General features: G+C 47.8%; 1 protein-coding gene across 1 annotated transcript; it reads right to left on the bottom strand.

Annotated features, from left to right (window-relative positions):
- Nucleotides 1-8435: 8435 nt before the first annotated feature.
- On the bottom strand, nucleotides 8436-9572 carry LOC148143896 (uncharacterized). Its single transcript, XM_087975282.1, has one exon. The coding sequence runs from the start codon at nucleotides 9570-9572 to the stop codon at nucleotides 8436-8438; it is 1137 nt and encodes a 378-aa protein (XP_087831408.1).
- Between the last annotated feature and the right edge of the window lie 2786 nt (nucleotides 9573-12358).

The raw sequence follows: 12358 nt of genomic DNA on the forward strand, positions 1-12358 counted from the left end.
ACTGGGATTTTCCGACCTGTGTCTTTACTCTGTGCAGAATCAGTATGCCTTAGACTATATACTCGCCCGGGAGGGTGAGGTCTGCACCATTGTCCAAGATAAATGTACTATGGGCATTCCCGATCTCACTGGCAATATTAACTAAGACACAAGCAGAGATCCAGAATGACTGAAGGGACCAGTTGGGGAAACTGCAGATCGGGCTCATGGTACAATTGGCTTATCAATTTAGCGATGTCTGTTTGTCGGTATTGGTATTGTTAGGTATTTAATTGCTAGGCTTATGAGGTCCCTTAGTGATATAGATTTGCCCCAAAAGATGCTGCTTTTGCGATCCGATGGTTCACCCACACATGTCGATGGCGATGATAAAATGACCAGATGAGCTGCGAAGATGGTGGTGCCGCTCTACAGGATGTTGATGGCTGGACCAACTTGAAGGGCATTCGTTTGGATTAGCCTTCTCTTTCAGTGATCGCGGTGCAATCAAAGGGAGGAATGAGGGTGTGGGCATCTGGGTGAGAAAGTCTATAGCCTTAAAACTTGTCTTTAAACATTCAGACTAAAATGTAATGCTGAATTATTGAATACATTTACTGCACTAGAAAATAAACAGGCAGGAAGGCTCAGAAAGAGGGGAGAACTTAAAGATAGGAACACCTGGGCTCACCAAGCGATAACAGGATGCTGTGAGGCAATTAAGAACAATTGCCTCAGCATCAGTGAATCTGTGTGAACAGGACACCAAGTGATAACATTCACAGCCGTTCCCTTGTGAGACCATTTTAGTGCCGAGGCTGTTGGAAAATTAACTCTTAGTGCTTATCTGTTATGGGTTGAAATGAATTGCATTTTGGGACTTTATGATGATATTGAGTAGCCATTACTGGTTATTAAATACAAACTCTGTAAAAGGAAATATTGATAAAGCTTTACCATACTTGCTGCAGCCGAGACTCCAGTGGAGAAAACAGGCCGCGGGCACACTTCCAGCTTTGGGATGGCCACGCCCCCTTGTCCTTGTCCCGGCCCTCCTCCGCCAAAGTGACGCGTAAGTCCCGCCCCTTCTGAACGCAGATTGTAAACCCCGCCCCTCCTGGTAAACCCCGCCCACCCAGGTGTATTTGGAAGCATTAGCTTCTGCAGCGCTGCTCCTTCTGCGTGTCGCTGTGCTGCAGGATCATAAGACACAGAATTAATAGCAAAACATCACAGTGTCATGCAACCGATGCAATATTTGGAACAAACCTGGACCGCTGCTGAGTCCTTCATCTTTTAGAATGGGTTGCAGGTTTCAGTTCACCAATATATAAATTCCGGAACTTTAGATCAGATTCCCTCCAGTGTGGAAACAGGCCCTTCGGCCCAACAAGTCCACACCGACCCGCCGAAGAGCAAAACACCCAGCCCCATTCCCCGTCTCCTAACACTACGGGGCAATTTAGCTTGGCCAATTCACCGTAACCCACACGTCTTTGGACTGTGGGAGGAAACCCACACAGACACGGTGGAGGGGGGGGGGGGGGAGGGAATTGAACCGGGGGCTCTGGTGCTGTGAGGCAGCAGTGCTAACCACAAAAAAAAGAGAGATAGGGATGTAAGGCAGGATTTCAGGGAGCTAGGGTGGAAGCTGAGGGTTAGAACAAACAGAGTGGTTATCTCTGGTTTGTTGCCTCCTTTCCCAGGTATCTGACCCTTGTCTTTCGTGTCCTCCCCTACTCTTCCTGTTATCCCTTGATCCCAGTCTCCTTTTTGTTATTTCTTCTACTGCCTCCACCATCATTTTGGCTTTCTGTTTCTGCATCTTGTCTTCCCTTTTCACATACACTTTCTGTGCCTCACGTAACAGCTCTTCCATCTGTCTTTCACTCCATCCATCTAATTTCTGTAATTTCTTTTGTATGTCCGGCCATGATTTAGTTACAAACTGGACCTTTAAGAGTCCCTGTGCTGTCTGATTATCGGGATCCATTCCCAAACACTTCCTTGTGGCCTCCTTGAGCCTTTTAAGAAATGCAGAAGTGGTTCCATCCTTCTCTTGTCGTACTTCAAAGACCTTAACAAAGTTTTATGATCTTGGTGCCGCCTCTTTAATTCCTAATATTCCCATTTCTCATAGATCCCGCATTGACTCCCTATCTTCTCTGTCATTATTTTCCCAATGAGGGTCAATATTTGGGAATTTCTGTTCTGCTGGGGCCCCTTCTTCCCCAACTGGGTGCCTCTTTTCCCATTGCTATAAAGCTGCTTTCCAAATCATACCTCGTTCTTCCCCTGAAAATAATGTTCCTAAAATTGCCATCAGTTCTCCCCAGGTATATAAATTAGGCCCTAGGAATTGCTCTAATTGTTCGGCTAGTCCAACCGGATCCTCTATTAAACTTTTCATTTCCTTTGTAAAGACCCTAACTTCACTGCTCGTTAAGGGAGCGTTTACATATCCGATTGTACCTTCCCCAATCGGAACCTCTCGTAAGGGACATAATTTTACATTTTCCATTATCTCTGCCCCTCCTTTACGTGTGGTGGCTCGAGTGACTCTGCCCCCCCCCCCCCCCAGGGTTCTGCATCTTTTAGTTCAGAGTCCGTTCCCATTTCTGTGTCTGGACTCAGTTCTACTTTCGGAGCTGGAGGCTCGTTCCGGGGAGTAGTATATGGGGGCGGCAAACACGTTAAGGGATCCCATTGTGGCTTCCCTTGTTCATTCTTTTTCTGTTCTTTCCCTTATTCCTCCCTATTCATGGGACATAATTTTACTCCCGCGCTCCCTATCCAACAAGCCGCATAATCGGACTCTTTTTGACTGTACACTTCTTTCCGATTGACATATATATTAAGACCTTGACACAGCCAATCCTCATCGGACGCAAATATGGGCCAAAAAATACCAGGCGCCTTAATACTTTATCTAGTCCAGACAAAACAACAATAGTAGTTTACCATTATAGCCTTATCTTTCCCCCGTGTCGGGGAGTTGTGTTCCCAATTTAATAACATTCTCCCCAAAGGACTGTTGGGTGAAATATATTCCCCTTTAACGTTATTTACAGATCGATCGTTACCCAGCCAACTCCCCGTGCCTCCCATTGTTGCTAATTTAATTAATCTTAACGAGGTCCGGTGTCACCTTCTTCCACACCCCCTTCAGGGTCCTGACTAGACACCTTACTCGTCCAATTAATCTGATTAACTATATGCTTTTTGAGACTTCAACTGTTCTCCATAAATCACTTTTATGGAAGGATAAAAGAGATTAGTTAGAAACTGATAGTAAGGCAGTCATGACCTGTAAAAAGAACAGGAGTTAACATTTTATTTCATTATCTGCAAAATCCTTAACCTTAAAAGAAATCATGCTAAAATTTCCATAGTAGAAATCAGATTCAAAACAGTCCCGGATCTCAAGCTCCAGGGAACAAAGCAGAAACATTCAATCACCAACAAACAAATGTGCATTCAAACCAAATCACAACGGGTTAAACTTTCTAGTTGCTGTACAGCTCTTTCTCTCTCTCACACACACACACAGACACCGTGTCTCACAGACACTTTGAGCTTTCCGCAACGACTCCTCTAGCTTTTGAATATTCATCTGGACGTCTGGTCATAAGTTAGTTATGAAGGGCATCCTCACTAGCCCTTCAACTACTAGCCCTTCTGACACGGGCTGTTTTCCATTGACATATGCTTAATTTTATATATCGCCAATTCCCCATACTTTTACATGTCCCGACCACCAAGGCAAGACATAAAAGGTCTCTCTTCTTACCTTGGTCTGTGCACAGAGTTACCTGGTCATTTCAGTGCACCCCGTCCCGCAGCAATTCTTGCAGCAAATACCGCTGCCCCCGGTTGCCCGGATATATCCTTTAAGACCTTTCCCTACCCGGGTCTTGTGCACAAGAGCTGCCCGACAGAACCCGCCGCGTCTGCCCGCCTTGTTTCCAGGGTCTCCCAGTCCGGATCGTACTCGCCCAAACCGCGAACGACAAGCAAGGGAGTCAGAGATCACCGAAATCGGCGAGGTGCACCTCCCCGGTCATCCCAAGAGTGTCGAGCGGTCTGAGTCCTGGATCCCGGAACGAGGCGCCCAATTGTGAGAAACAGAACTCACTCACAAATCAATCAGCCTGAGACAAAGCCTTGGAAACAAGAACAATTTATTACAGTCTTCTAAGTACTGGACGCTTCTGCAATCAAGCAGAAATGCGTGCCAAAACAGAGCCTGATCACTTTCTTAAGTTTTTACAAGTTGCGGAATCACTTCATTGTGGAATCACTTTACTTCAGCTTTATTGTGAAATACCCCTGCTGCTTCTTCTTGTGGTCAACTACAACACTTTAAAGTTATTTCCTAGCTTAAAACTATTTTCTTTAAAAGACCCTCTATATTCATTAAGGATTCCGCTTCCCTTCCCCCTACTACACCCCCTCACCCATCTGCAAAAACAACATTTCTAATCTCCCACAGAAAGAGGGATAGGGATGTAAGGCAGGATTTCAGGGAGTTAGGGTGGAAGCTGAGGGCTAGAACAAACAGAATGGTTATCTCTGGTTTGTTACCTGTGCCACATGATAGCAAGGCAAGGAATAGGGAGAGATATCAGCTGAACACCTGGCTGCAAGGATGGTGCAGGAGGGAGGGTTTCAGGTTTTTGGATAATTGGGACTCATTCTGGGGAAGGTGGGACTTGTACAAACAGGACAGTCTTCACTTGAACCAGAGTGGTACTAATATCCTGGGTGGGAAATTTGCTGGTGCTATTCGGGTGGGTTTAAACTAGCTCAGCAGGGGGATGGGAACCGGGGGGTGTAGCTGCAATGCACAGGAGGATGAGAATAGGAAGGACAGGGACAGGATTTCAGGGTCACAGGAATGTGCTGGCAGACAGTGAAATGATTTGAAGTGTGTCTACTTCAACGCCAGAGTATCCGCAATAAGATAGGTGAGCTTGCAGCACGTATAGGTACCTGGGACTTGGATGTTGTGGCCATTTCGGAGACATGGAGAGAGCAGGGTGAGGAATGGATGTTGCAGGTTCCAGGGTTTTGATCTTTCATTAAGAACAGGCAAGGCGGTAAAAAAGGGAGAGGCGTGGCCTTGTTAGTCAAGGATAGTATAACGGTGGCTGACAGAACTTTTGATGAGGACTCGTCTACTCAGGTAATGTGGGCTGAGGTTAGAAACAGGAGAGGAGAGGTCACACTGCTTGGAGTTTTTTTATAGGCCTCCGCAGAGTTCCAGGGAGGTGGAAGAGGGGATTAGCAAAATTATTCTGGGTAGGAGTGAAAGGAACAGGGTGGTCATTATGGGGGACTTTAACTTCCCCAACATTGACTGGAAATGCTTTCATTCCAGTACGTCGTATGGATCAATTTTTGTCCAGTGTGTGCAGGAGGGCTTTCTGACACAGTATGTCGAAGGGCCAACAGGAGGGGAGGTCACACTGGATCTGGTGCTTGGTAATGAACCAGGCCAGGTGTTTGATTTAGTGGAAGGTGAGCACTTTGGAGAGAGTGACCATAATTCAGTTAGGTTTCATTTAGCAATGTAAAGGGATAGGAACATGCCACAGGTCAAGAGTTATTGATGCGGCAAGGGCAATTATAATGCAATTAGGCAAGACTTAGGATGCATAGAATAGGGTAGCAAAATGCAGGGGATGGGGACAATAGAAGTGTGGAGCTGGTTTAAGGAACAGATGTGTCCTTGATAGGTATGTCCTGTCCGGCAGGGAGGAAGTGATAAGGGAAGGGAACCGTGGTTTACAACAGACATTGCATCTCTTGTTACAAAGAAGGAGGAGGCTTATGTGATGATGAGGCAAGATGGTTCAGATGAGGTGATGGAGAGTTACAGATCAGCTAGGAAGGATTTAAAGAGAGAGTTAAGAGCAAAGAGAGGACATGAGCAGTCTTTAACACATAAAGGAGAACCCTAAAGCTTTCTATAGGTATGTGAGGAATAAAAGGATGATTAGGGTAGGAATAGGGCTAATCAAAGACAGAAGTGGGAAGTTGAATGTGGGCCCTGTGGAGATTGGAGAGGTGTTAATGAATATCTCTCATCGGTCTTCACTCAGGAAAAGGAGAATATTGTAGAGGAGAAGAATGAGGTACGAGATATTAGACTCAAAAGGATCAAGGTTAGTTGCACACAGATGTTATCAATTCTAGAAGGAGTGAAAGTAGACAAGTGCCCTGAGCCCGATGGGATTTATCCGAGGTTTCTCTGGGAAGCGAGGGAGGAGATAGCAGAGCCTTTGGCTTTGATATTTGAGTTGTCATTGTCTACAGGTTTAGTACCAGAGTGGAGGATTGCAAATGTTGTGCCCTTGTTCAAGAAGGGCAGCAGAGATGACCCAGGTAATTATAGACCAGTGAGCCTTACTTCTGATGAAGGAAAGCTTTTGGAAAGGAACATTAGAGATAGGATTTATAATCATTCAGCAAGCAACAATTTATTTTCAGATAGTCAACATGGTTTCATCAAGAGCAGGTCGTGTCTCACAAACCTCAGAGTTTTTTGAGAAGGTTACCAAGCACGTAGATGAGGGTAGGGCAGTTGACGTGGTGTACGTGGACCTCTGTAAAGCCTTTGATAAAGTTCCACATGGTAGTCTGTTGAAGTAAATGCAGAGGCATGGGATTGAGGGTGATTTAGCAGTTTGGATTACAAACTGGCTTTCTGAAAGAAGGCAGCGAGTGGTGGTTTATGGAAAATATTCAGCCTGAAGTCCGGTTACTAGTGGTGTGCCACAAGGATCTGTTTTGGGACGACTGCGGTTTGTCGTTTTTTTAATTGGCTTAGACACAGGCATAGGTGGATGGATTAGTAAATTTGCAGACGACACTGAAGTCGGTGGAGTGCTGGACAATTTGGAAGAATGTTACAGGTTGCAGGGGAACTTGGATAAACTGCAGAATTTGGCTGAGAGGTGGCAAATGGAGTTCAATGCAGCTAAATGTGAGGTGATTCACTTTGGGAAGAATAACAGGAAGGCAGTGATCTTGGAGTCCAGGTGCATAGATCCCTGAAAGTTGCCACTCAGGTGGATAGTGCTGTTAAGAAGGCATACGGTGTGTTAGGTTTCATTGGTAGAGGAATTGAGTTCCGGAACTGCAATATCATGCCGCAACTATACAAAACGCTGGTGCAGCCACACTTGGAATATTGTGTATAGTTATGGTCCCCATATTTCAGGAAGGATGTGGGAAGCATTGGAAAAGGAGCAGAGGAGATTTACCAGGTTGTTGCCTGGTCTGGAGGGAGGGTCTTATGGGGAAAGGCTGAGAGACTTGGGTCTGTTCTCATTGGAAAGAAGAAGGCTAAGAGGTGATTTGATAGAGATATATAAGATGATCAGGAGGATTAGATAGGGGAGACAGTGAAAGACTTTTTCTTAGGATGGTGACGTCAGTTTCCCAAAGTGAATCACCTCACATTTAGCTGCATTGAACTCCATTTGCCACCTCTCAGCCCAATTCTGCAGTTTATCCAAGTCCCCCTACAACCTGTACAAATTGAAGGGTGATAGATTTAAGACAGATGTCAGAGGCAAGTTCTTTATGCAGAGAGTGGTAAGGGCGTGGAATGCCCTACCTGCTAAGGTAGTCAACTCAGCCACATTAGGGAGATTTAAACAATCCTTAGATAAGCGCATGGTTGATTTTGGGATAGTGTAGGGGAACGAACATAGAATAGTTCACAGATCGGCACAACATCGAGGGCCGAAGGGCCTGTTCTGCGCTGTATTGTTCTATGTTCTTTGTTCTATCTTCTAAACTTATTGCAGGAGGCTGAAAGAAATGAGCAGCTTTAAAACAAAAACCTCTTGGAGCTCAAAGCTTTCAATGAGAGTCTGAGCCCAGTGGTAAGTTCAGGTAACCTTTATTGCAACCCAACTTTGTTACAGTTTCAGATTCCCCTGCAAAAAGGCAGAGCAAAAGCAGTTGCTTTTTGAACAGCTCAAGGTGAAAGTGCACACACCACACCTCCCCTGTCCCACCCCCTCACTGTCTTTACTATTGGCCAGCACCAAGTTGTCCCTTTGTAATTGGATCCTTGGTACAGCTGTAACCCGGAGGAAGTATTGCCTCACTCAGCAATTTTAACCCATACCCTGTCTCCAAGTAAGTTTCTCCCCGCTCATTTGTCAGGAAGGGGCAGTGTAGAGTCAACCAGACTGCTGTGGGTGTGGGGTCACGTGTAGGCCAGACCGGGTAAAGGATGCAGCTGGAAGGACTGAGTGAATCCTTTCCCACAATGGCGGTTCCCTTCCCTAACAAGTGAGAGAGGGAATCAGATGGGGGCTTTCTCCCCCGCACCACCCCCACCCCCCCCCCCCGCCATCTGTCGTGGCAGAATTCGAACCCGGGAGTCCCCGGAACCGGGTTGATATTCCAATCGATAATGGCACTCGGCCGTCACTCCTTCAATCCCCCTGCGATAGCAAGTGAACTCGCTGGTGCTTCCGCAGGTTGCAGGAGCGGGTGAAGCCCTTCCCGCACTGAGAGCAGATGAACGGCCTCTCCCCAGTGTGGACATGCTGGTGGGTCAGCAGGTGGGAGGCCTGGTTAAAGGCCTTCCCGCATTCGGGGCAGCTGAAGGGCCTCTCCCCGGTGTGGACCCGCTGATGGGTCTGGAGGTTGGAGGAGCAGGTGAAGCCCTTCCCGCACTGAGAGCAGGTGAACGGCCTCTCCCCAGTGTGGACATGCTGGTGGGTCAGCAGGTTGGAGGAAGTGATGAAGGCCTTCCCACACTCGATGCAGCTGAAGGGCTTATCCCCTGTGTGGACACGCTGGTGCCTCAGCAGTGTGGAGAACCGGGTAAAGGCCTTCCCGCACTCTGGGCAGCTGAAGGGCCTCTCCCCTGTGTGGACATGCTGGTGGGACAGCAGGTTGGAGGAAGTGCTGAAGGCTTTCCCACACTCGGTGCAGCTGAAGGGCCTCTTCCCCGTGTGGACCCGCTGATGGGTCAGCAGTGTGGAGACCTGGGTAAAGGCCTTCCTGCACTCTGGGCAGCTGAAGGGCCTCTCCCCTGTTTGGACCCGCTGGTGGCTCTTCAGGGTGGAGGAGCAGGTGAAGCCCTTGCTGCACTGAGAGCAGGTGAATGGCCTCTCCCCCGTGTGGACATGCTGGTGGGTCAGCAGGTTGGAGGAAGTGCTGAACGCCTTCCCGCACTCGAGGCAGCTGAAGGGCCTCTCCCCAGTGTGGACCCGCTCGTGGCTCCGCAGGTGGGAGGAGCAGGTGAAGCCCTTCCCGCACTGAGAGCAGGTGAACGGTCTCTCCCCCGTGTGGACATGCTGGTGGGTCAGCAGGGTGGAGGAATTGCTGAAGGCCTTCCCGCACTCAGGGCAGCTGAAGAGCCTCTCCCCCGTGTGGTTCTGCTGGTGGGCCAACAGATGGGAGGAATGTCTGAAGGCCTTCCCACAGTCGGTGCAGGGGAATGGCCTCTCCCCGGTGTGACTGCGCCGATGAGTCTCCAGGGCAGACGGGACACGGAAGCCTTTCCCACAATCGCCACACTTCCACGGTTCCTCCACAGGGCGGGATTCCTCAGGTTTCTCCATGGCCACAGCTTCAGCTGCACACAAACACGTGTAGAGCCCCACCCTGCCGTGAAATCCCCTTTCCAGGCCGTATAACTGTTTCAGGCTCCACGCACAGTGCGCTGCAACAGTGGGGTCTCTCGTCCAGTCCCACTGATGCTGAAAACGTCCTCAAACAGGAACCAAAAAGCGTTGATCCCTCTCACAGAAATCACAGTCAAAAATCGTTGTGGTCCCGATGGATTGTGTGACTGTCAGACATTGACATCAAAGTGAGGACTGCAGACACTGGAGAGTCAGTCCAAAAATGTGGCGCTGGAAAAGCACAGCTGGTCAGGCAGCATCCGAGGAGCAGGAGAGTCAATGTTTCGGGCATTAGCCCTTCATCCGATGAGTTTGAAACTTCCCTCTTCAGATTTTCAAATACTCTGCAAAAAGAGATTATAAAAGTCATCACTGTCAGTGCAGGGTAGAAATTCAGAACAAGCAATTATACTTTCTGTGGAATATTCTTTTGTTGTTCCACAAAATTGAAAGTACCATCTCACACTTTCTTCCCCCTCTGTTCTCACTCCGCTCTAACTAATTCCCCTTAAGGTGCTGATTCGGAATCTTACAGGGGCAGAAAAGCAAAAACATCAAGACTGACATCTCTCTGAATTTTGGATACCTCCACCTGAAAGTTAATATCTTTCACAACACTGGGATCCTGCTGAGAGTGAGCAGGTCTGATTTTGGGAAGCAAAAAAAAGTGTCAATTCAGGGTAAATCTGCAACGCAGCTTCTTGAGGAAGGACCAGACACAAAATGGTTAATGACCCCGAGAAGGTGGGAGCAAAATGAGACATCAAGGCATTAACACCGACACACTTCAGTCAAACTCTTCTGCTCCCAGTCAGGGCAAAACATGCTCTGAAAGTCCAGCCTTCACAACCACACTTCTGCTTTCACTGAAGACAATTAGAGTCACACAGCACGGAAACAGACCCTTTGGCCCAACCTGACCAGACATCCTAAATTAATCTAGTCACGTTTGCCATCACTTGGCCCCTATATGGGCCGGGTGCTGGCAGCTGGGACTAAATTGGGTTGGCTAACTTGTCAGCAAGGACGGGTTGGACCGAAGGGTCTGTTTCTGTGCTGTACATCTCTATGACTGCAGTTTACCATCACTTGGCCTCGACCCATCTGAACCATTCATATTCAGATGCCCGTCCAGGAGCCAATTAACTTGTCATCGTACCAGCACCCACCACTTCCTCTGGCAGCTCATGCCATCGCTCAAGCGACTCCACATTGAAAGCATCTGATCTGGTGCACCAGATGACATGAGGATAATCTCAGATCGCTGCAGATCGCATCAATACTCAGTCAGTGGCTTTCCCGATCAGGATGTTGTACGTGATCAAACAGGTCAGTGGGTAGGCGATCCCCCACCTCTTAGTTCAAGTATCTCTACGAGAACTCCCTTGCTGGAGGGTCCCTTGGAGACACTTCAACTGGACTTCATTGAGTTGTAGAAATGAGTTGAGTTGCTATGAATGTGTTTTGCTTATTGTTGATGTCTTTTCTAAGCGGATTGAAGCCTACCCTCCTCCTAATGCTACTGCTGAGACTGTGGTGAAGATTTTGTTTAAGGAAATAATTCCCCGCTTCAGTATACCTGCGTGCATTAGCTCGGACAATGGACCACACTTTGTAGGTAATATTAACGGAGAACTCTGTTCCCAGCTTTGTATTTGTCGGCAACTGCATGGTGCTTATCCTCAGGCGGCCGGCCTTGTTGAATGTTTTAACCAGATGCAAGACTAAACTTGCCAAATTAATGGCAGAGTCTGGTCTCTCCTGGTTATGCTAATCCCTGTGGCCTTATTCCAGATGCGATCCATGTCTGCGGGCAAGACACGACTGTCTCCAGATGAGAGTCTCTCTGGTCACTGCCTCCGTACCCCTTGGAATGATTCAGCTCCCTTCTCAATCCACTTCCACCACATGACCAAAGCAATAATTGGTTATGTTCTTGCTCTAACTAGTGTTATGCGTGCCTTTCACTTGCAGGAGCGTGCGGCCTACAGCGATGTTCCCTCCCTTTCAGCCTCGTCACGGGTAGAGTCTGGTTCGTTGGTGCTCGTCAAGAACTGGACTGGCAAAGGTCTCCAACCTCGTTGGGATGGCCCCTTCCAGGTTTTACCTCCCACCCCTACGGCGGTCACAGTCGCTGGGCGCTCAGCTTGGGTCCAACTGCACCGTTGTAAATTGATTGACCGCACCAATCAAAAGTGGGGAAGAGGAGGAGAGAATCCTGGAATCCCAACAAAAGGAGTGGACCCTGTCCATTTGGGTTTTTGAATCTTGCTGCTGTTCTAATGTTAATCTTATTACAGATACTTGAACTAAGAGGAGGGGCATGTGGGGGATCGCTTATCTCCTCACCTTTCTGATCACGTACAACATTCTGATGGAGAAAGCCACTAAGTATGGATGCGACCAGGAATGATCAGAGATTATCCACCACCCATGCTGAGGAGATGTCATCCAGTGCACCAGACCAGACGCCTTTGACGTGTGGAACGTGATGAAGATTGATTATTGCAATGGACTCTTACATCAGAAAGACCAGATGGTCCATCTGGACAGTAGAAATCAGTGGGAGTTATCATGTCATTACCATGGTTTTTTTTATTTTACCTGCAGACGCAAGCCTAGTGAGGATAAAAATGATCAACCCCGTTATTATGGTAAATATTTTAAGGACGCCCAGGAACACCATCCCTTTTTGCAGGACGGGCCAATTCGAGAAAAGGGAA

The sequence above is a fragment of the Chiloscyllium plagiosum genome, unplaced genomic scaffold (assembly GCF_037043375.1).
Source record: "Chiloscyllium plagiosum isolate Xiang-an unplaced genomic scaffold, Cpla_swu_hap1 HiC_scaffold_27, whole genome shotgun sequence".
NCBI classification, from domain to species: Eukaryota; Metazoa; Chordata; class Chondrichthyes; order Orectolobiformes; family Hemiscylliidae; genus Chiloscyllium; species Chiloscyllium plagiosum.